This window comes from Elaeis guineensis, chromosome 5 (genome assembly GCF_000442705.2).
Source record: "Elaeis guineensis isolate ETL-2024a chromosome 5, EG11, whole genome shotgun sequence".
Lineage (NCBI taxonomy): Eukaryota > Viridiplantae > Streptophyta > Magnoliopsida > Arecales > Arecaceae > Elaeis > Elaeis guineensis.
Genome location: NC_025997.2, coordinates 16,867,034 through 16,892,439, shown reverse-complemented (window position 1 = coordinate 16,892,439; position 25,406 = coordinate 16,867,034). Strand labels below are relative to the sequence as shown.

The following is a 25,406-nucleotide window of genomic DNA, read 5'->3' as shown; positions in this document are numbered from 1 at the left end:
ATCAAAGATATATGGGCGAATCTTCTCTATGTACGATATTTAATTGCACCAATAACTATGGTCTTAGGTGGCTAGCATTGCAAATGGATTGGATCGAGATAGACTTGGGCTGAGCAAATAGTGGGTATGACTGAACATGAGACTTTGGGCTTGTCAAACTGGTATTCTTGGGCCTTTTTTTTGTTGCATGGGAGACCTGGATCAGGTGCAGGATAAATCAACACATTTACAGCCTTATCAATTGCCATGGCACCATATAAAAATTCTGTCCACTTTTCATAATTAGCTCTCTTACAATATGATGGAAACCCTTTTTTTTTCCTAATCGAATGAACTTTGCCAGCAATTTCAATAATCAATGCATTCCTATACTGAAATCAAGAAAAAGTTCAAAAAACATGCTTGATTTCTAAATTTTATTTTGAATTTATCATCCCAAAGCAGCACATATTAATCACTTCATGCATAGCCTATCAAGCTTGTGGGGCCAAGTACATGCAGACGAGAGAATTGGAAAGCCAAAGCATGCATGCATGCATGCACACATTGGCGCACATACACACGTAAACAAAAAGTGAAAAAAAAAAAACATGTTTAACGAAAAATTAAAATAATGCTTTTGTCAATTTTTTTTCTTCTTATTTATTAAAAAAAATTCCAACAGAAATGCTATGTGCAAACTTTCTTGGTCGGTGATGAAACTTCAAATGTAATTCGCTTTTTTCTCATATTATAAAATTTCACTTATTTTCCACAAAACATGGATGTATAATAAACCAGCATAAGGTGTATGAAAATATTCTTTTCAAATGTGCTTTTAGAAACATCAGCACAAATATTTTTGATCAGATATATGAACATGAAGTGGCCAAAATACCTCTCGTTAACTTTTTAATGGAAGACAGCTTGCCAGGGGATGTTCCCATCCCAAGAAGTCGAAGATTTGGGCAAGTGCTTTACTCAACAACAGCCAGGTGGAAGCAATGAGCTCATTTGGGGAAGATTTTGATAGAGAATTATTGGGAGTCAGGTCACAAATATTTCCTTGTGCAACATTTCAGAGCTCCAGCTAAAGAAACCAGAAGAGTTATATAGGGAAAATAGAGAAGGTGGGATTGATGAGCGTTGGTATTGTAAGTGGTTTTCAATTATAACTGAGCCCAAGCAATCACTTTCTTAAATCTCTAAATGACCTATTTAAACTTTCTCAATTTGCTATTACGTTTTTGGGGGCTAGTGATGCACAGGATGGAGTCTCATTAGCTATCTCAGGATTAATCTCGCCTTAAGATTGCCGAGCCTGGTAGAAGAGGGCAAAAAAAAAGAAAAGATTAATTGACTAGCCTATGTTGGCAATTTAAAATGATATATGATGGTGAAAGATTTACTGCCAACTTATTCATACAGCTAACTATGACAATTTAGATTTTATTTTGGAAACTTTTTGCCATTCGGATCGATCAAGTGGAAAGAGAGAATGCCTGTATTTTCCATACCCACACACACACATGTGTGTGTGTAAAGAGAGTGTGTGTTTGGATGGTTCAAAATCTTATAGGATTCTTGGATCAAGCCAGTACAACTAACAAAATCATAAAATTATAGGTTAAGTTAGGACTACATTAATACATATCTAAAAGTAGTTTTAGAGTGGGCCGGCTGAATCCTATATTTATAGAATTTTCAGCCTAATCATCTTAATAGGCCTTTATTTATTTTTTTTTATCCCTTAGGTTAGTTTTGACCACGTAGAAATGGAATATTCTTGTGCATCCACTAAAGCTAGAATGGTATTAATTTTTAATTATTTTTTACTAGTTTCTGTCCAGCCTCACCCTATGGTTGAACCCTTTCTCCATTCCTTTTCTTCCGGTCTCCCTTTCCTCTCCACCTGGTCTCCTCTTTTACAACCTCAGCCCACCAGCCAGCTCCACTGGACGCCCCTAGGTGCAACTCCGACCCTCACCTCTAGGTATAAATTTTTCTCGATGGCTGCGGTCATATAAAAATGGAGAAAGAGAGTGCCGTTGCAAAGATCAAAGGTTTGGTGGTGGAAGCCATACAAAAAACGTCTAGGGAGAATGCAAAGAAGAATAATGTTTCGTTCAGGAAGCTCAAGAAAATTCAAAAGACAACAGCTGATCCTGTGATGTGGATTCATATACTAATAATTTGGATAGTCATGTACTTTATATCCAAAGCAATATGATTTGTAACTTAATGTTTGACCCTATGAAACTTGGCCTTTCTTGAACAGCTCAAGCCTAATGAATGGTAGTTGTCTCTTTTTCTAAGTTTCTAGACTATTAGTTTTCGAGTTCGGTCTAAGGTGTTATTAATCTTGTTAATTGTATGTCACTTATGAAGTTGGAAGCTTGAAATAGTTACTTTAGATAAACTGGTCGAGCAGAATTGGTAGCCTAAATGTGGACCATTAAAATGAGATTTAGCAGACTTGAGGGAACATAATAAACTTGAGGCTGAATTTATGTAAGGAGTTCATGGTACGTTTAACCTGAAATCTTGTCAAATTACTGGGCTAACACACATGAAACCAATGAATACATTCACACTATACACGTATGCATGTAACAAATTCTGCACACATAGAAGTTGTCGAGAACTCCAGCAAACTAATCCTTCATCACTGTATATAACAATTACATGGAACCTGAAATTCTGCACATGACTATGATTTGATACCAAAAATCAATGAACAAGAGAACCAGAAAAAATTTGGCACAGGAAACCTTTGACACAGCCAAATAACAATTTTTCACACCTTCAATTCTGTACACAGCCATAAGTCAATTACATTGAACATGGATTTCTGCAGATAAGTCTCAATACAAAGTCATTATTAAACTTAAGTAGCCTTTACGCATTCTGATTTCATACATCAAATTCAACCTGAAAAATCGTTCACGTAGCCATAATCCAATCCGAACACTATTTCACATTGCCATCTTCACTTGCTAAGGACTGATGGCGTTCATTCAATGACACAACCTTGTTTCATACATTGCAATGAATACACTTCCAAATTTCATGCATAAACCAGCCCACAAAAATCATTTAGAACGCATACATTCGTTCATTAAACAGCAAAAAGCCATGTAGAATGCATGCATTAAACAAACCAGCATCCAAATATAAGTAGTCATTCACATTCTATGACACTGATCAGACAAGTAGTCCCAAATCAATATTGAAGAACAAAAAGTAAGTAAAAGCTGATCACAAATAGTTACTGACCAACTACTGGTTCTTCCCAAAAGTCATCAACACACCACAAAATACAACCAAAAGACGGACCACCTACTGTTTCAAAATCCCTACAATCAATCCCAAAAATGTCTTTTAGATGAGCGCGATCATGGGAGCCAGTGCCCTCATGGTGTTGTAGCCCATCTTACTAAAATTTACCTCCCATCACACATGTATGCTGCTCCTCCTTCAGGAACATACACTCCCATGCCAATACCAACCCGGTCATATGTGCAACAATTGTTCCCGTTAAATAATCAAGCAGAATGCTGTGAAGACAATTAAGGGTTATTTGTATTTGTTGTAGGCACACATAGGCCAATGGTGAATATGCAGTCATAGAGCTTACGAGCTTTGGCCAAGGTTCCGACCACAAACCACCTGATTAGTATTGCTACGATGACTAGAATTGATCAAACCTGATTCGAAGAAGCGAATGAGATCTTTTTATAGCACTAACAACATTGAATATGCTCATTGAATGTAAAATTCTATTTATCCAATTCTACCAGATACGTTTGAAGATTCTGGAGTCTAACCAATCATAGTGTCAAGTCCATCACCTTTAACTGTGCTTCTTCCTCCAAGAGCACCACTAGTAATGCCCCTACCAGCACAAAAAGAGGTCAAGATGTCAGGGTGCATTTGGTTAGCCATTAAAAAAATATTTTTTTTATTTTTTAATTTTTAAAAAATAAAAATCAAAAAATAATATTGGATAACATCATAAAAAATAAAAATCAAAAATCAAAATAATTGCTTTATATGTAAAGCAAAAAAATTTTACTTTTCAAAATTTATTTTTCTACTTTTTTGTGCTTCCGCATATCTAAAACGTCAAACCAAAAAGTAAAAAGTCCGAATCCTTCTCTCTTGTCAAGCTCTTCACCTCCCCACCCCCTTCTTCCTCTCTTTTTGAACTCTTCTCCCTCATCGAGCTCTTCACCTGCCGTCTCCAAACATTGCTTTTTGCTTTATAGCAACGTAGTTACCAAATATATTTTTTACTTTTTTTATTTTTACTCAATAGCAAAAATACAAAAAAATATATTTTTTAAAAATCAAAAAATGCAACCAAATGCACCCTTAGTTAAAACTCCATTTACATTTCCTATAAAATATCCAATGTAAATGACAAACTTACCCTCCTTCATGTGATACAATTGATGAGCCTTGTGCCGGATATCCTAGTGCTTTGCCTCCATGAGCACCATTAGTTTCCCTCTTCCTCTTCCTTTATATCCCCTGCACGAATGGCAATTGTAATGCCGTTTGGCAGAACATACATGTGGATGCTTAAAATAGTTGTCATACTCACTTGCCTCTACCCCTTAGTGATGGTGGATAATTATGTGTCTCGTTGAAGGCATTGGACAATGTGAGAGCTTTGTAAATGTTTGAAGCCTCCACTTTGCAGACAGCACTCTTTTATTTTGTGCAAGGAAGAGAGAGTCTCATGGCAGCCAAGACTATTCTTCTTGCCTTTGAGAATGCTTCAGAGATGAAGATTAATTTTGGTAAAAGGAAGATCCTATGCCTAAACAAGGAGGATGAGGAAGCACCTAAGTATGCTACACTCATGAGATGTAAGAGAAGCTCCTTCCCCCTAACTTATCTTGGCTTAGCTCTCCTTGACAGAAGAAAATTACCAAAGCAATACCGGTTGCCTCTTCTTGAAAAGATCGGCTCAAAACTAGCATCTTGGGAAGGATAGCTTCTGCCTTGGTAGGGCAGATTAACTTTGATCAACCCAATCCACTCAGGCTTCCGAAATGGGTTGCAAATAAAACTGATCACATGAGAAGAGCTTTTCTTGGAAGGGGGAGGAAAAGATTATCGGGTTTCACTGTTTCGTGAGTTGGAGCTGTGTATGCTGCTCGAAAGAGAAGGGTAAGCTAGGAATCATGAATATTAGAAATGGGAACCTCGCTCTGTTAGCAAAATGGGTGCAGAAGCTTGTTATAACCCAGCCCAAAAGCCCACAAAGCCCAATTGAAAGGCAAAAAAAAAAAAAGAAAAAGACTCCCACGGGAGTCCTCTTCTCCGATGAAGGAGAGTTTGAATCAAACTCTTGGGCTTCTCTATAAGAGAGGACCCTCGTTCCCTCCCTTCCATGAACATCCACCGTCGAGAAGAAGCCGAGGCCCCTTCCTCTCTCGCCGTCTTCCTCCCCCTCTTCATCTCTTGTATTTCGGATGATCATCACCGTGTTTGAGGAATTTTGGGCTAAGCATTACTGGAATCAGATAAAAATCCCTTAAAGAAGCCCTTCATCAAGTTCTTGTGATTATTAAGATGGATTTCAATTGGTTTATTTGCTGATTTTGGAAAGAAAAAGTCGGATCTCAAGTGCCCTATTTTCTCTCCCTGTGTTTGATTTGATTCCGACGTCATCTGTCATCGTTGATCGTCGGACCGAAGATTTATGATCTCGCCGCCATGAGCCGCACCTCTGGTTATCTTCCTCATCCTTTGAATCTCAATTTTTGCCCGACAATCGTCGGATTTCTTTTGAAAAAGATTGTCCCCTATTTCGGACTATTTCGCCCCTCTTTTCCTTTGATTTTCCGACGCTGATGGTCACCACTGACCGTCGATTTAGCTTTCTTTGGGCTGCGGTGTCGTAGCCCTCCTACCGCCGGCCACCGTCGCACCGACTGTAACCTCTGATCCGTTGAACAAGGGAGGGACCACACAGTCCCCTGTTTTTGCCCAAAAGAAACCGAAGGAAGAAGAAGGAAGAAAGAAAAGAAAAAGAAAAAAAAAAATTCTCTCTCCTCTTTTTCTCTCTCTTCTCCTCTCTCTAGAACTTCTCTTTCTCGCTCTAGTTTCTTTCTCCACTTTTTCTCTCTAAAATTTTCTCTCTCTAGGTTATTTTTCTCTCCAAGATTTTTTAAAATTTTGAGAAGAATGATGATGAATTTAAATGATCCTAGTGATACATTTTGATCTGTGATTGCCGAACAGTATATCGGCACCCACTTGATCAGATTAGATATCTTTAGATTTTATTTTTCATAATTTTATTGAATTATCCATATGGTAATTTCAGCATGTTTTGATTAAATTATCTTAATCTGATCGATCGGATTTGTTGAACCATATCGTCTGATTAGTCCAGATAAATTTTTCTCTCTAAAATTATATCTCATAAATTCTCTCTCCTCCGATTTTTTCTCTCTATTTGATTTACGAACCCAATAAAGGAATCTCGATCCTATCACTTTGAAAATCTGATTTGATCCGGTAGCCCAACTTTTGACCATCTATGTCCTAATTAGATTTTGACCATATGAAATTAGATGATCGGATCAATCTAAATGATGGGATACGGATGTCCATCAATTCTATCATTCTTAATTGTTCATATCCTTTCTAATTATTGAAATTGATCCTATATAGGATTGTGGATGTTTGATCATGGGATATTGTGATATGATCTATGAATAAAGGATATTGGAAGAAAATTTATAGAATTATGTAGATTTGTTGGAATGTGTATGAGGTAAGTAATGCTTCACTTTTTCTAGATTTATCGATAAATTATAATATATTTTCTGATATGATTTGTAAAATAATGGATGAATTGGACGAATGATATTTTGTTATGAAAAATATCTTATTTTGATATGATATGATGAAGCATGATTGAACATGTTGAATTTCATGATGCATTATATTGATTGATTTTGATACTGCATAATTATGTGTATTCCTATCGAACTAGAACAAGAACATAAATTATGAAAAATTTTGATATAAAAATAAAATGAATTGACAACCTGACAATGTAAAAAACTCCGCTAATGGGGGCATATACGTTGGCAATTGATTTATCCTAAGAATTTATGTCACCAGCAAGACCAGTGACATGTCGCCAGCGAGACCAGCGACAAACCACCAGCAAGACCAGCGGTTTCGAATGACTTTGCTGCCAGATGATTCGCAGCTCACTGCAAGATGATACGCGGTATTATGACCCTGCTACAGAAAAAATATGGTCATAGCTCATGATTGATGAAAAAAATTTAAAAATAAAAGAAATTGAAATCTTAAAAGAAACTAAAATTTTTGAAAAAAAAATAAATTTAGCATGAATTGTATTGCATAATTGAAATTGATTTTGAATTGATGAACTCTATATGCTAGTTTTCTATAAATAATTATTTATTTTAATACCTGATAAAATCTTTTGAAAGTGATCATTGCTTACTGGGCTGTCTAACTCATTATCTCTTATTTTTACTATTTTTATAGATGTTGAGAAATTAAAATGATACAAGATATAAATGGAAGAGTGATGAAAAGCAGAACCTCCATACTTTTATTTTAGACTAAAAGTCTTATTGAATTTGATGTAAGGTGTATTGAATATTGTTGAATTTATTGAGATATTAAAGTTAAAATTTAGATTATTATATTTTAGATTTAAATTATTGACTAATTATTTCGCTGTTATTTTAGGATAGCATGATAAGATGCTTTGCATGCTTATAGGAAGAGTTTTCTATGAGTATGCGATGGTTGCCATAACCTTCAGCTCGCGATCTCGAGTCGAGAGCGTGACAATTAAAGTAGTATCAGAGCATAAGTAGATAAAGTATGAAATATAGAATCAGATATAGAATGAGTGTAAGTGGATAGACACTAGGATCATTATGGTGTAGATCTATGATGATGTAGTGTGAAAAAATTTTATAATTTTTGATTAAATATTAAAATTATGTATGAAAAAATTATAAGAGATTATGACACATAGAGTTTGAAATATGATAGATGATCTGTAGATCATAATATAATTAATTTGATTTTGATCGAAAGTAATTGTAAAAAAATTGATGTTAAATTTTATTGTGTATTGTGGTTATTAATTCGATCATTAATTATTCAAGTGAGTCGTAAGTTCAAATTCGATGTGAGAATAATATTATGATATTACTCCTAGTTGAGAAGTTGACTATTATTGACAAGATAAAGATTTGATGATAAAATATTATTTCAGGATGGACTAAGAAAATCTTTTATGATACTTGATTAGAATATTTATCGAAATTGAACTTGGTATGTGGATAATATATAAAGTGGCATATTAGGATGAATACATATTTGGAGGTATTGCAAAGAAGTCTATTCTTATTGATGAAATTGATTATGAGATTATAAGATATTCATTGTGCTGGAATCTTTAATTATCATCTTTAGATCTAAATAATAGAAATTATTTGTGTCTTTTGGAGACTACATGATGTGTATGAAATTTTAATTTAAAGATTTCGTATCTATGTTAATCAAGAGATTTTCTGATATTATTATTGAGATTGTTAAAGAAAAACTTTTATCTTTAGATTAAGATAAAAAGATCTGATTTATATTTATTCGAGATTATGATACCCATGTGAATTTTCAATTTAAAATTTTGGATTTAGGAATTGATATGGAGTTCCTTTGCTTTTGTTAATGAGATCTCTGATTGAATCTACTATTAAATAAAGATTTGATTTTTTTAGACTTGTATGATTATTATGAAAGGATACTTGATAGATATTAAGGATCTTAATGATAGAAACTTTAGAAAAGATAATGATTTAAAATTCTTATATGTTCTGATTATGTCCTAATTTGGTGAAACATCGAAAGATTTTCTTATTGATTTGACTTATAGAATTTTGATTTAGAATTATCTAATTGAATTGATATGAGAATTAAAATTTGATTCATATTGGATTATAGTAGACCTATATGATGATTTTGAATGTGATATTGGACTTAAAGATTAATCAAGATTATTGTATACCAGTAAAAGTATGAATGAGAATCAGAAGTTAATCTTTATTTTTAATTAAAATTTTAAATTTTAAATCTTTTTTATTGATAAGATAAAAAAAAAATTGATCAAAAATTTTTTTTATGAATTTAAAAAAATTTTGATTGTTAGAATAGAGTGTGCAGTGGAAGCATGGTGATTTGGATTATTTTGAGTAAGTCAAGAATGTTGACTCTTTGAGTTAAAGAATTACGATAGATGATATGATTTGATACAAAAAATTTATTGATATTAGAAAGAATAATATTTTTAAAATTTTAGATTATTTTTGACATCCTTAATGTGATTTTCAAAAGTAGTGCTTCCATCTACTATGCTAAAAATATATTTAGCATCCTAATTCTAGAATGAGTGGATCCTTGATTTTAGATTTTAGATTTAGAATATTTAGAAATAGATTTTTTTTATCCTAGAATTGAATTTTATAATTATCTATTTATTAGAAAGAATTTGAGATTGTTTATCGAACATTGATTTTGATCTTAGATTTTTAAATTCAAATGTTTATCTATGGAGGGTGTGGTAAAATTTATTTATGATATTGTGATAAATTGATTAAATCATGAGTAGTAAAGATTTTTTTGGTGAAAAATTTGATATCCTTATCTAGAATCGAGAGACTAATTTTGATGATCAGAAATAGTGGTCTTGATTCTAATCAATATTGATAATATTGATCTTTTCTTTATGAAATGATTTAATAATGAAGTTGCGTAAAAAAAAATTAAAATATCAAAAATTTGATGATGAGATTAAAATGATGAAATTTCAACCTTTAAAAGTACAAATAAAAAAAAATATTTTTAAATTTTGATGTCACTGTATGATTCATATAAGTATATTTTTCTATCTCATAATGGGTTGATTAATTAAGAGTGGTTAGTATTCTAATAAAAAAAAAATTATTCAGAAATTAAGATATTGATTTTCTTCTATTTACAAAAGATAGGTTTGATTTTGATCTAAGCATGAGATATTGAACATTATTTTTATAAAAAATAAGAAATCTTAAAAAAAATTGAAAATCTTTAAGATATTGATTTTGATGATAAGAAATGAATAGTTCTAATTCAAATCAATACTAAACGTACTAACCTTTTCCTTATGAAATGATTTAAAAATATATTTGCATTAAGAATTAAAATATTGAAATATTTGTGGGTGAGATTTTAACAATAAATCTCAAGTAAGAATTTTTGAAGACTTAAGCAAGAAAAATTTCTAGGACGAAATTTTTTTTAGAGAGGAAGAATGTTATAACCCAGTCCAAAGGCCCACAAAGTCCAATTGAAAAAAAAAAAAGAATAAGACTCCCGATGGGAGTCCTCTTCTCTGATGAAGGGGAGTTTGAATCAAACTCTTGGGCTCCTCTATAAGAGGAGACCCTCGTTCCCTCCCTTCCATGAATATCCACCGTCAAGAAGAAGTCGAGCCCTCTTCCTCTCTCGCCATCTTCCTCTCTCTATTCATCTCTCTTATTTTGGATGATCATCACCATGTTCGAGGAATTTTGGACTGAGCATCACTGAAATCAGATAAAAATCTCTTAAAGAAGCCCTTCATCAAGTTCTTGTGATTATTAAGATGAATTTCAATTGGTTTATTTGCTGATTTTGAAAAAAAAAAGTCAGATCTCAAGTGCCCTATTTTCTCTCTCTGTGTTTGATTTGAATCTAATGTCGTCCGTCGTCGTTGATCATCAAATCGAAGATCTATGATCTCATCGTCATGAGCCGCACCTCCGGCCATCTTTCTCAGCCTTTGAATCTCAATTTTTGCCCGATAATCGTTGGATTTCTTTTGAAAAAGATTGTCCTCTATTTCAGACTGTTCCGCCTCTCTTTTCCTTTAATTTTTCGACATCGGTGATCACCGCCGATCACCAGTTTTGCTTCCTCCGGATTGTGGTGTCATAGCCCTCCTACCGTCGGCCACCATCGTGCCGACCGCGGCCTTTGATCCATCGAACAAGAGAGGGACCACACAGTCCCTGTTTTTGCCCAAAAAAAACAAAGGAAGAAGAAGAAGGAAGAAAGAAAAAAAAAAGAAAAAAAAAGAGAATTTTCTCTCTCCTCTCTCTCTCTCTTTTCCTCTCTCTAGAACTTCTCTTTCTCGCTCTAGTTTCTCTCTCCACTTTCTCTCTCTAGAATTTTCTCTCTCTAGTTTATTTCTCTCTCCTCAGATTTTTTAAAATTTTGAAAAAAATGATGATGAATTTAAATGATCCTAATGATGCATTTTGATCTGTGATCGTCAGACAGTATACCGACACCTACTTTGATCAGATCAGATGCTTTAGATTTTATTTTTCATGATTTTATTGAATTATTCATATGATAATTTCAGCATATTTTGATTAAATTATCTTCATCTAATCGATCGAATTTGTTGAACCATATCATCTGATTAGTCCAGATGAATTTCTCTCTCTAGAATTGTACCTCATAAATTCTCTCTCCTTTGATTTCTCTCTCCATTTGATTTACGAACCCAATAAAAGAATCTCGATCCTATCACTTTGAAAATTTGATTTGATCCGGTAGCCAAACTTTTGACCATCTATGTCCTAATTAGATTTTGACCAGAAAAATTAGATGATTGGACCAATCTGGATGATGGGATACAGGTGTCCATCAATTCTATCTTTTTTAATTATTCATGTCCTTTCTAATTATTGAAATTGATTCTATATAGGATTATGAATGTTTGATCATGGGATATCGTGATATGATCTATGAACAAAAGATGTTGGAAGAAAATTTATAGAATTATGTGGATTTGTTGGAATGCGTATGAGGTAAGTAATGTTTCACTTTTTTTGGATCTATTGATAAATTATAATATATTTTCTGACATGATTTGTGAAACCATGCGTAAATTGGATGAATGATATTTTGTTATAACAAATATCTTATTTTGATATGATATGATGAAGCATGATTGAACATGTTGAATTTCATAATGCATTATATTGATTGATTTTGATACTGCATGATTATGTGTATTCCTCTTGAACTAGAACAAGAATATAAATATAAAAAATTTTGATATAAAAATAATATGAATTGACAACCTAACTATGTAAAGGACCCCACCAATAGAAGCATATACGTTGGTAATTGATTTGTCTTAAGAGTTTATGTCGCCAGCGAAACCAGCAACATATCGCCAGCGAGACCAGTGGTTTCGAAAGACTTTGCTGCCAGATGATTCGTAGCTCACCGCAAGATGATACGCATTGTTATGATCCTGCTATAGAAAAAATATGGTCATAGCTCATGGTTGATGATAAGAACTTAAGAATGAAAGAAATTAAAATCTCAAAAGAAACTCGATTTTTTAAAAAAGAAATGAATTTAGCATGAATTGTATTGCATAATTGAAATTGATTTCGAATTGATGAAGTCTATATACTTATTTTCTATGAATAATTATTTACTTTAATGTCTGATGAAATCTGCTGAAAGTGATCATTATTTACTGGACTGTCTAGCTCATTACCTCTTATTTTTACTGTTTTTACAGATATTGAGGAATTAAGATGATACAAGATATGAATGGAAGAGTGATAAGAAGTAGAACCTCCATACTTTTATTTTAGACTGAAAGTCTTATTGAATTTGATGTAAGGTGTATTGAACATTATTGAATTTATTGAGATATTAAAGTTGGAATTTAGATTGTTATGTTTTGGATTTAAATTATTGACTAATTATTCTGCTGTTGTTTTAGGATAGCATGATAAGATGCTTTGCATGCTTATAGGGAGAATTTTCTATGAGTATGCGACGATTGTCATAACTTTCAGCTTGCGATCTCGGATCAAGAATGTGACAAAGCTGCTCTCCAGTTCGGATGCCATTTGGTCAAATTAGATTATGAGTACCTAATAGTTGCAAAAAAAAGTCAGAATGAGGGCCAAAAAGAGCCCAGTGAAACTCTCTTCTATTTGGAAGAACAGTAGTAGGGAATAGGGATCCTGAAGTATTTTGGAAATGTACAGCCTTCAACCTAGGCGATGGAAGTTGTATCAGATTCTAGGAGGATACTTGGATTGGATCGACTCTACCTGCTCTCTTTTCCAGTAATCTTTTCTCTAGAGATCTTAAAGAGAATGTTTTGGTGGTCTCTTAATAGTGCTGGAGAACTCATGGTTGGAGGATTAGATGGTGTGGTCCTCTTACCAAACAGTAGTCTGTTCAACTGGATTGTCTACTTGAGCTCCTCATCTCCATTTCTCCATCTGGAGAGGCTGATGCCTCTGCTCGAAAGCTTACTAGGAATGACCTTCTCACTATAAACTCCTACTGCAAATTCATAACATAGGGGGTCTCTTCTACCCTTTCTATAGAGTTATTTGGAAAGCAACAGTTTCGAAAAAGGTCAAGGTCTTCCTTTGGCTTGCCATGAAGACCAAGCTCCACAAAGGGGAGAACCTTTCGAGAAAAGGATGGTCAATAAGCTCTGGATGCCGGCTTTGTGGAAGTAATGATGAATCCATTTCTCATCAAATCCTGAGATGCCCTTTATTAGGAGTATTTGGTCCATTTCAAAAACTTGCTTGAACTTGAGAAGCCATCCTTCCAACCTTCTCTCTTTGGACCTCATGATGGCGCAAGAATATTCAGCAGATCAGTTAGGAGAACTTGGAAGTTGGAACCAGCTTGTGATGGCATTGTTTTGGCACATTTGACATGAAAGAAATGGAAGAATCTTCCTCAAAAGGAAAAGCTCCATCTATGCCACTCTCCAAAGGACGCTAGACTTTTTGCCTATGGAAGAATCTTCGCTCGAAGATGGGGATTGACGGCCATATGAAGATTTGTAACTCCTTGTCTTACTTGGTTCCTTCACAATGGTCTTAGTCCTGTAGAGTTTCTTTGGCACATTTGATTTGTTTGTTTGCTTCCACTGTAATCTCAGGATTGCCTGTAAACTCTTGTTTCGCCCTTTTCACTCCTCTATACATTCACTTAAAAAAAAAAAAAACGAACTCTGGTTTGCTCTAACCAGGGTTGGGTAAACTAAAATAGCGAATGGACCAGGATACACTATCAAAAGAGATTTCTGGATGTGAATGTAAAATATAGAAAACACAAGGATTAAGATGAAATAACTTGAGACTTCAGGGATGAATCTGCAAGAAAGGACAAAATGTTTTTCCTTTTAGACATGCATCTCTATGAGTCACCTTTATTGCATTGAATGGATGTTTATTTAGTGGACATGAATATAAGCAAAATTCAAAATTTTTATCCATCTACATATTTCTTGGTGCTGCCTTTTTTTTTTTCTTTGCATACTTGGAAAATAAATAATTGAAAAAAAATAGTGCTTAGCAACTTTTTTTCTTATATATATTTTTTTTCAATGATTTCAACCCGCAGGTAACACAAGAAACATTACATGGAATAGATTTGCTTTTGGTCCATAGTCCATGTGCTATCCTACACAAAGCACTCCAAAGATACACATCCAGCAGGATTCTCCATGCCATGTACCACAGAAACATATTTCAAGGGACTTGTAAACTGACCATATCCATTATACCATGAAGATATTATCCAATTGCTGACCCTCTACAATATTAGAAATACAACTGTTCTTACTTACTAGCTAGAGGTCTTAACTATATATATATATATATATTCATTTTACAGCACTGAGCTTGATAGTCCTAAATGAATCATGAAATGAGGGCTAGCTTTCCGACCAAGTACACATTTGGATCAGGCCTAGTCTAAATCAAGCTTGAAAAATTTTTCAGTTCTACCAAACTTGGAGCACTCATTGTCATCTGTTGAATCCATTTCTTTCATACAATATTATTTAGTGAACAATGACTCCCCTATGTCAAGGCTGTGAGTTAAGAGTCATGAACTTATCACATAATCGCTGATCGCTATGCATGCAAACAACCAGTTTCATAGCACTGTGAACCAAATCATTCCTCCATGTTTTGGGAAAAAATTCCTGCTAGTTACCATGGCTAATCTTAATTTTCTTACATAAGGAGAGGTCAAAATGAAGTTTAACAGTGCTGTGATGGCATGCTAGCGTTCATGAAGGTAAAGCTGTTTGATAAAAACCATCATTCAGATATTGGTCATGTTTAAAAACAAATAGCAAAAGCATGTTCAAAAGATCAAATGCTCTGCTAGTCTATATTTCTATATGATGTTGCTTCGAATAGTGAGAACTACATCATCTCAAGCAGCATCATAATTCAAATATAAATACTTCCTATCAAATTGAAGCAAGCAACTTAGAGATCCAAATCAATAATCAAGACCTCTTCCCCAAGCAGCGAGCAGCATGGATTGTGGCCTCGCAGTAGCACATCAGTTGAATTGCAGAGAGAGAGAGAGAGAGAGAGAGAGAGAGAGAGGTCACCTGAAAAGATAAACAACCAGGAACGAGAAATGCATTAGTGAAAAAAAAAAAAAAAGTTGTTCACGGATTTGACTGAAGGTGACATCTGACCCTATTAACAGCAATCTGAAATGTTCTGTCCCAAAGGAAACAAATGCAGAAGAAATTGAAACCAAATGCAACTGGGGTCTGTTGGGTGCTGATGAAGAGTATTGGCTTCTGCAATGAAAAACTCTTTTCTTGACCAAGCCTAGATTGTAGGTACCATGGAAATTTGTCATGTAGAATGAATAACTGTGATTCATAAAGATGTATACTCGTACAGCCTAAGCGTGTCCATTTTAGAAGTGCAATAACTTATTTGAAATGGGGAATGACACCTGAATCTAAAAGACGCAAAAAATCCAAAATGTCTCATTAGAAGAGAGAAGAACAGTTCCTGTTAAAAGAAAAAAAAACAGAAGGTTGAAAGCACATCAAAATGCAGATAATATCTCATTAAAAGGGAGATCAAGAGTTTAGAGACTTTCCAATCATATGCTTAAAAATGACCAAATGAATGATAACTGAATGTAAAAGATGCAAAAAATCCAGATTATCTCAGTGAAAAAGAGAAGACAAGGTTTGAGACTCTCCACTCTTCTAGTAGAGAAGGACCTAATGCAAATTTTAGTCCAGTAGGTTCCACATCCTGAGATTTATATCAAAGATAATCTAATCTAAGCTATGCTCTAATATTGTCCCTACGGAGTACAAAAAGACTGCACTTGAGCCCCAAGAAAATCCTCTCCCAAAATCTGAAGTCATTGACAATTGGAACAAGGCCACACTGGTCTATCGTGAATATGACATGGAATGCAAATCAGCATGGTCAAACTTCTGAAACAAGCTCCCAGTGCCTATTTGCTCCATGTTGTCACATTGCATGGAGTCCCTTGATTCTAATGTAGAGTTTGTTCCATCAGTACTTTGGACAGCACCATCCAATCCATTGGGGGATTATGGTTGTGAATCCGGTACCGCTGTTAAGAAAAGGAGTGACCCAACAGAGTTTACTTTGGAGAGAAGCCTGGACTCATCAGAGACAAATGCATCTAGATCACTAGAATCACTCAATAATTGCTCCTCAATTGATTGTAGATCTTGTATACCAGCATGGGAATTTTCTATTTCAGTTGCATGAGTTAATGAGTTATCAGCAGAGATGTGTCGAGGAAGAAAATTAGGAGCTGTGGCTGCATAGGCACCCGAGTATAGTTGTTGGGTTTGGTGCTCCCTTATGTCATCAACCCCTCTCAAACTTTGAATTTCTTGATTGCAAATTTGAGTCATTTTGCTCAGGATAGGGTTCATTGTGGAATTGGCATTGTTAAGCGCAAAGTCGTCTGCTTCATTCAAAAAGTAAGAAAAGGAAAAAGAGAGAGAAAAAAAGGAAACTCTTAGCTAGAGATCATGGTAGTAGAATATAGCATTGATGAAATGAAGGGTTAATGAATCAATGATTTACCCAAGTAGGATGTCCCTGGATTCAGAGCACTTGTGGCTTGATACATAGTTGGTGGGAACTCTACGACTTGAGAAGGAAAAGAAAGAAACAATTAGCATTTGTATCTTGGTTTAGTGACTAGATGTTTAAGATAATTTACCTGAACTTGGTGAATTCATATGTATAGCTTCAGGTGCTGGTTTCAGCAGTGAAACTGAATAGTTGGCACCAACTGATGGACCAAGAGAATCAAAAGTCTGGATACAAGTAGGACCATTCATGCTCCCATGATTGCTAATATAATGTAGATGAGGTGGATACCAGTTGCTGGACAGTTGATTGAACGAAGGTGGAAATCTTGGGTTGAGCATGCCTACATCTTGCATCTCACTCCTAATGGTCTCAAAAAATGAAGAATCATGGCTTGGAAAAGCTCTCTGACTCATTGTCAATAGCCGATTATCACCACATAAAAGCCTTTCATAATGTTTCTCCAAAATTCCTTCTGGAAACTCAAGATGGTGCCTCCTGAAGGAAAGAAAATGAGAATGAGAAACAAGCTATGAGAATATTACAAAAACCTTACCAAAGAAGTTATTGTTTTATTTTTTATTTGTTCTTCACATGTTCGGAAGCTCCTCCCATAGAAGTGGTTTAACATAGACTGAACATTGACGGACTGAAGATCTAAATCAAAAGACTTACCTACTTCAACAATAATGAAGTGCATTCTTCTCACAAAAAAAAAAAGAAAAGAAAAAAAGAAGTATATTCCAACAAATATAGAAATATTTGAAGGTGTAAAATTCATGAAAAGCTTAGGAAAAAGCTCTAAGAAAGGGATGTCAATTTAATCTTTATAGACCTGTATATGGTTGCATTCCCTCCAGTAAAATCAGAACAAGCTTCCCAATTAGTATGCTTTCTTGGCTGTGGATTTACTTCATTAAAGAACATCGGCTGCTGCCTTAACTGCAGTATGCACCAAATACCCTAGTTATCAACCCAAGCAAGTCTTCCAAATTTTGTTATTAAAAAATCAAATTGTTAAGAAATATCAACCAAACACTCGAAGCCAAGAATTAGTTCAAAACATGTCTAAGACAATAAAAGTAATCAATACAGTAAGAATGGAGCAAACTTAGTCAATGGAATAAGATGATGTTTCAAAAAAAATCATCTAACCTCAACTTCCAGAATGCCAGGTTGATCCTCCATGAAACGTGCTCTGATTGCTGAGATGTCAGGCCATTGGATCTCAAGCTTTTTTTTCAATCCACTTTCTAATATCTCCCACACAAGTTTTCGCTTAGCATAGTAAAACTTAGCTACAATATCACTTTCATTTCTTGACTCTCTCTAAAATTATGAAATATAGTTTAAAAAAAAATGTTAGATGTTAAACAGTAAAACTACCTAGCAAGTTTTGTCTCGAGTATTTGCTTCTAACTTGATCTATTGAGTCAAAGTATAATATTACCTCCCAAGAGCCGATCTTGAGTTTTGTTGCAGGAAAATTTGAAGCCTTCCATTTTATAGGTGTAGGTTGGGTATCATAGTTATCATTTCTAGTTTTCTGTTTTTCTATATTAGTACGCACAGTTGGTTCATTATGAGGAGTGGTCTTCTCCTGAAATAGCTTCATATGAATGAGATCCAAGAAAGTTTGGGTTTTGCATAAATTCAGACCTAGAGGACTTGGTACCCCTGTCATATCGGCGCATGAATCTATCTGCATCAAGAAAATATAGATAAAATGGTATAAAATTATCTATCTGAGAAATAAGAAATTCTAGCAAAAGCCAACCATAGAGACATTAGAAGAAAGCCAAACTTAGTTAATCTTGTAATACAAATAATTATCTGTTAAAGCATCCCTTACATCACTACACTGCCCCTGGAATTTGACTGGCTTTACACAAGAACTGCTGTGAGTCTACTTACACTTCTCCAAGGCTGATTATTAGGCAAGCTGCCAATTTAATGAATTTCTTGAGAGATCCAAAACATCTTCAAAGTCTGTTGCATCTTCAACTCACTGGGGATTGCTCTGTGGTGCTCACCACAGTTGTTCTCATATTCTTGTCACGTGGGTCCTCGCCAGTCAGGTGTCTTCATGATAAATTTTGATGGAGGTGTTGAGACCAGTGGTGCAAGTGCTGGTTTTGTTGTGCATTATTATGAACGGAAGGCTTTGCTTCTTGGGGGCCTCATCTTTCTGTAATTGTTTGGTCACAAAAGCTGAGCTTCGAGGAGCTTGGGAGGGTTTGAGGTCTGCTATTTATTAGGCTTCTTCATGCAGATTCATTTGTTCCATTCCAAATCAAGGTAACTAAATTAACTTGACCCACTCAGTTTCACGCTTCAACATCAGCAAAGGATCTAATTTACTTTTTCTCAGCCCTACCAAACTTCCCATGTTCCTAATCCCTATCTTCCTAAGAACAATACACATCCCCTAAATGAATCTATTTTCAATTTTTCTTCTTTAGTACATAAAACCTGATCAAAATAACAACTAGATGTTTGTGATATCAAAAGATGAGAGATGAGTTTTTTCTCACAATTCACGATTCATTTGACAGTAATGGAGCTTAATATTTGCTAAATGATTTATATTTCATTTCATTTACATCTTGCACTTGAAAAGATTATATTATGATGAAAACATATATTGCTTTTCAAAAATAAATAAAGAATATCCAGAGTAGCTAGATATATCCTGTCGCCAATACATTTGAGGAGATATAAAACATAAAGTCCATGAAAGTTTAGAAAGAAAATTGTACGACAAAAACCTGTAGTGTGTGCATGTGTGTGTGTGCGTATATTGAATTAATGCAACTAATTGGTTGACTTATACATATTATTGATATCCTAGGTAACTTGAATGGCAAATTAAAAAAGGGAGGGAAGGGAATAACTTGAATAAACTATGATTAAAAAAAGAGTAAATCTTTATCGTGTTCATATGTTTTTAAGTATTATTAAGATTTTCTACATATATATTTGTGAAATGATGGATAATTCTACTACCATTTTTAGGCCTTGAATATGAAACGTAAATTATTGATCTCCTGATTTTATAATTGAGTCTAGATATATTCTTAGCTGCAACACTTCCCACCCCCACCCGTAAAAAAAAAAAAGTCAAAAAAAAAAAAAAAACTTTGTCACTAACGAATGAGAACTAATATTTTTGTCTCTTGGCTTTCTAGTACTAGAACACAAAGTGACAAATATGTATATCTAGATGGGGTTGCATATAGGTAAAGCTTGGATACAAAATTAATTAATTAAGCAAGATTATAAACATAAAACATGAACACCAAGTTAATTATCATTTATAGTCCTTCTTGGGGCCTTGTTTAGAGTTTTCACCTATAGCTGATTTTGATTTAATGGGAAAAGGATTAGTCAATGTTGCTTATGATTGTAAAGTGTCATAGCTAATCAAATCATGAACATCAAAGGACAACGCTCAAATGTAATAATTGGCTTACTTGCACTGTGGCCTATCACAGCTCAATTGATGGTTTTTTTTGTTTTTCAAAGACTTTTCTTCTCCAAGTCATGATTAGCAACAAAGTTGAGGCCAATGTTTGCCATATCAATATTGAATTGGTATGAAGTTCTGTACTGTATCGGCACTCGATGTGCCTTACTGTCTCATAGCATACCACATACCGACACTATAATAAGATGGGACCCATATAAGGTCTGGTACTGAGACAGCAAATCTTGATCGAGACTATGGTTTGCCATATCGGTTGGCATCGTGCCGTACAAGTCCATATTATACCGTACCAGTACCGAACTAGTATAGTACTGCAACCGAATCGGTATGCAGTGTTGTGCCAAATTAACACTTGGTGCAATACCTGAAGATGCAGGAGAAGAGGAGACTTTAGAAGGAGGGAGAGTGGAAGAAAACCAAAAAGAAAAGAAACCCTCAGACCTGTACATGATGGTCCTATCATTTCTCATTTATCTGCTACATATGTCTGTGTATGTCTGCTCAGTGTTCACAGTACCAGTAAAAAGACCTAACATGACATATTTTTTCAGATAAAGTCATACAAATTAATATCAAAATTTTACCAGCAGATCTAAAATTTATCCTGGCCATCCAATTGGATCCAGTCACTAAAGAGAGAAAGCTAGTAATCCAGCAAAAAGAGAGAACTTTTTATATCTTTATATATTTAAAAACAAGGCACAGACCTTTTGCCTCTTGCAATTTGGCTCTGGCTCTTCAGGCCTTTCATATGCATTCCCATCCAAACCAAGAAGTACCTCATCGAGTATACTGTTATAGCTCCCCTCTTTCTCAGCCAATTCAAAACTTTCTTCTGACTCAACATATTCAGTCATGATCTTTAAAAAAAAAAAAAACGATAAATCATATACCATCTACAACCATTTAACCAATCTTAAAGAACAGATATCTAATGGATTGAGATTTTTTTTTTCTAGAGAGAGAGAGAGAGAAAACCTTTATAAATGGCAAGTTTTTTAAGCAACATTGGCAACAATACCGAATATAATGACCCAGTTTTCTATCTGAATGAGGTAAGTCCCATGCATAAAAACAGGATTTTGAAGCAATACCTGACAATAAAACGATTTTTTATAAGCAGGATTTCAAAGCTATCCAACCAAGAGTTCCGACCACAAAAATACTTTCTAATGGGATGACTTTAGATGAAGAAAGAAAACATAGAGCCGAGAAGCGCCAATAGAGAAGCTTTTGCAAGCAAGCACTGGATCTACTCCCAAGGACATCGTAGAATAAAGAGCTAGCAACCAGAGACAAGGCAAAACCAACTTATAATCCAATAATCAGAGAAAACCGACAACAAAATCCAACCTTTTTACTAGAATCAACTCTCAATGAGATCAAAGGAAACATGAAAAAAAAAAAAAAGAAGAAAAAACAAAAAGAAAGCCGTCAGGGGAACAAAGGAAGAAGAGGAACTCTGTTTCAAGATAGGGGAGACCGTAGGATGGCAACAGAGTCGTTGGAAGGGAAGCAAGGCAATGGGAGGAGGGGTTGGGTGGGGTGGGCGGGGTGCTTGCTTGGCTCACCAAAGGTCCTGTTTAATACCCGTTGGACAGTGGCCCCTTCCGAGAGGCGGTGCATGCGGATGTGCGGGCCGGGAGAGTAAACGGTTGAGATTGAAGCGGCAAAAATCGGACAGTCTGGTCCGACTTCTCGTATGCGACCTGCTCGCAAGATACTGTGGTTTTATCCTTGTTTGAGGAGTTGACGTAGGGACGAGGGGGGGTGCAGTTCTTGGATTTTGATTTCGGTGCTGCGCAACTTTTTTCTTACTTCTAATTGTATGTACGACACCTGTCCATTTTTTGGAGGGAAAAATGGTGCAGTGAGTGCAGGTACACAAATGGGAGTCAGCATAATAAGAAACTGAGTTGCAGCACATTCTGGCCCACTTTGTGCTAGAGTCTACAGAGAACATAATTTGTCAACTAGTAAATATTATTTATAATCATGATTTGCAATAATTTATATCTTAATGCTATGTATATTTTTTCCTAGAATATAAAGTTATATACCAAGTCTTTGTTTGCCATGTTTTGTGAATTGATGCACGAATTTTTTTTGTTGAAGCTTAGGTGCGCAACATACATGATAAATTTTTTGTTATTTATTGGATAGAGAACTTGACTTCACATTTGAAAAGACATATGCATACTTTCAGTGAATCTTGAAATATGTACTAATGATGAGATTTAAAGTAAATAGACTATTTATTATTCAATACATTATTTTAATTTTTATAATCCATTACTGGTGGAGCATTATTTGAATATGATTTGCACTTTGACAATATATGCAAATCATCGGTTTGGATCCAATCAAATTTTAATTATTTGATGTATACTTTTGTTGTTTGATTCTAATTTTCATGGGGCATTATTGTTATTTGAATTTAATTAAATAGTTTGTTAACTTGCTTTACAATTAATGATGTTTATCTTTACTCATAATTTTTCAGTAATGTTTCATTAGTAACATGGTGTTTTAAATCCTATGAGAGCATTAATTGTGAACTCAAAGTGAACTAAAGGACTCTTACTCTACGCAATAAGCTACTACTTTGGTTACCTTTAGGCTTTAACATCACATAAGGATCGACTTCTAAAATCATCCTTGGTTTTCTTTGTGTGGATATCTTAGAAGTCTATTCTTTTCATAGAAAATGAAAGTCTATTCTATTGAAAGAAATCACTAAATCTTGGACTTAGAATTATAAAACTTATGGGATCATATGTAATTACTTAATTCAAATCTTACCAGTCCTCCAAGAGGAATACACTGCAATTATCATACAACAAACAATGAGGTGTCAAGTGTCCCCAAAAAAAGTGTGGTGGTCAACAATCTTTTGATAAATGAATAATGAAGACAGAGACTTATTTCTCCTAGTAAACGGGAAATCGCACAATCTTTTGATATTGTTTACAACAGTCAGCGAAAGATTGCAGAGTTATGCTCCAAAGAATATCTCATTCTTTTTGATAACTCTAACATGGTCCAAATGCCATATCTAGGAGTAGACGAAAATATGCATAGTAGCTACTATGTTTACTTTTATAATTGACATTACATAATGATTTTTGTCTAGTGGAGATCATTAGTTGTAAGTGGTTAACAATCGTTGAAGAAATTTGCTTTAGAGCAAAAAAAAAAAAAAAAAAAAATCAGCTATTGTAATTGTATCGAAATATTTTTGCACTAAAGACATCACAATATCTTATTATCTTTTATGGTTTCTACATGGCAATCTACATTTTGCCTCTCACATAATATTGCTACTGTGAAATACAATATTAATGAATATAAACCATTTAAGTTGTGGGACACTTAGCAAATATCCAGCACAGTTCTGTCCACTTGCACGCTTTTGCTTTAGCTATTCAATATATATACCAACCCACTCGTGCAATATTTGGCTTCCAAATGGTGTGGTCAAGTCCAATGTCTTTTTATCCACTTATATGATATGTTGGAGCTCCTTATCCCCTCTCTAGTCACGTCCCTCTAGCAGCAAGAGAGTGAGATCCACGGCACGTGATTAAAGGTCCATTTCTAGGGGTGATTAAGTATGGGACCAATCAATTGGAGAGTAGGTGAAAGGGGAAAGCATCTAGCCAATGTGGAGGAACCTCCTTTGTGTATTTTTATTTGCCGACCATGAGCCACCTTTGCCATGTCAGCAAGCCGGCCACCACGTAGCACGCCACGTCAAAATAGCTGACATACTTGGCTTCACAACTTAATGGTTCCTTGGCAAAGTCTTATTATGCCCCATCAAATAGTGGCTCGTTTCGACTTATGAAAAACTGACTCCAGCCTCTTGTTTCCTCAAAATGAATTTGGATGGTAATGTTTTCAATAAACAAGAATATGGTGGTGTTAGTTTTATGATTAAAAATACAAGTGGCAGCTGGAGGAGTCTTTTTACTCGAGACGTTGGTACCAGGAGCTAAGGGATGTGCTGCTTGAAAAGAATTGAAGTTTGCAACGATACATTTGAAAGCGATCCACGTTATACTGGAAGGAGAATCTATGATTGTGATTCACTGGCTTTTTAAACTACTAGTATTTGAGGCTTGTTCCCGTCTATTATTGCTTAATTATTGGAGAATGGCTGTTTCTCTATTATCTTATGAGGTAATATATCTGCAGAGAAGCAAATAGTATTGTTGATTGAATGGCGATTATATGATTAATTATCATGAAACAACTTTATGAACTGCTATGTTGGGAGTTCCTTTAGATTTTTTTACATATTTTAGTTTTTGATCACACGGATGTATTTTAAAGGACTGGTTTAGTAAATCTAATCTTATCCAAAAAAGAAAAACTCCTATGGAATATGGATTCCACAATCTAGGCACTATCTATAAGTACAAATTTTTTTTTAAAAAACTAATGGGGCCCACAATGATTGAAGTCATTGAAATTAGGTTAATCCTAAGTGATCACTATGCCAACTCCACCATAGAGATGATGATTAGTAGGCTAGCAAATATCCATAAATAATTTATGTTGACTTACAACGTTGAAATTTGACACCGTACAAAATAAGAAAAAAAGATTGATGGTAGTAAAAAAGGACATTGCTTGATAATCCCATTATTGTGAGGTCTATAAAAGATTGGATGAACATAGTCTTAACCTCACGCATGAAGAAATTTTATACATCTTTCGAATCTATAGGACTAAAATCATAAGGAGCAACCTTACCATCACGCCAAAGCCCATCCTCTAACAATAACTATTAATAATGTTGGTGAAGTATCAAAGCTTATGAATTGAAGATAAATTCACTTTATTTATCAATGGGGTAAAGGACGCTTAAGGATGATGTATACATAAAGAGTAAGTTTAAAAGTCAAAGATTTTTTAACGGATGGAGTTATTAGTCC

At 34.5% G+C, this 25,406-nt stretch overlaps 1 protein-coding gene across 4 annotated transcripts; it reads right to left on the bottom strand.

The window, feature by feature from the left end:
• Positions 1-15,120: 15,120 nt before the first annotated feature.
• Positions 15,121-22,006, bottom strand: LOC105045119 (uncharacterized). 4 transcript variants are annotated; one of them, XR_012141417.1, is made up of 9 exons: positions 21,445-22,006; positions 21,174-21,326; positions 18,430-18,681; positions 18,135-18,308; positions 17,815-17,921; positions 17,110-17,477; positions 16,971-17,036; positions 15,575-16,848; positions 15,349-15,484 (listed from the first exon to the last, which is right to left on the bottom strand). XR_012141417.1 is itself a non-coding variant. In XM_073257658.1 (8 exons), exons 2-8 carry the CDS (start codon positions 21,321-21,323, stop codon positions 15,357-15,359), a joined length of 1,245 nt encoding a protein of 414 aa, XP_073113759.1. In that variant the 5' UTR covers positions 21,324-21,326; positions 21,445-22,006; the 3' UTR covers positions 15,121-15,356. The 4 variants fall into 4 exon arrangements, 2 of the variants coding, with proteins under 2 accessions (XP_073113759.1, XP_019706232.2); XM_073257658.1 differs by lacking the exon at positions 15,575-16,848 and having other exon boundaries at positions 15,121-15,484; XR_012141418.1 differs by lacking the exons at positions 21,174-21,326; positions 21,445-22,006 and adding an exon at positions 18,894-21,145.
• Between the last annotated feature and the right edge of the window lie 3,400 nt (positions 22,007-25,406).

Bases quoted from the DNA above. Each gene is read 5' to 3' on its own strand.
- LOC105045119 (XM_019850673.3), bottom strand. From the start codon at position 21,323: ATGACTGAATATGTTGAGTCAGAAGAAAGTTTTGAATTGGCTGAGAAA. The intron at 18,682-21,173 runs GTCTGTGCCTTG...TTCTTGATGCAG, and splicing joins CAAATTGCAAGAGGCAAAAG to ATAGATTCATGCGCCGATAT. The intron at 18,309-18,429 runs GTAATATTATAC...TCATAATTTTAG, and splicing joins TCAAGATCGGCTCTTGGGAG to AGAGAGTCAAGAAATGAAAG.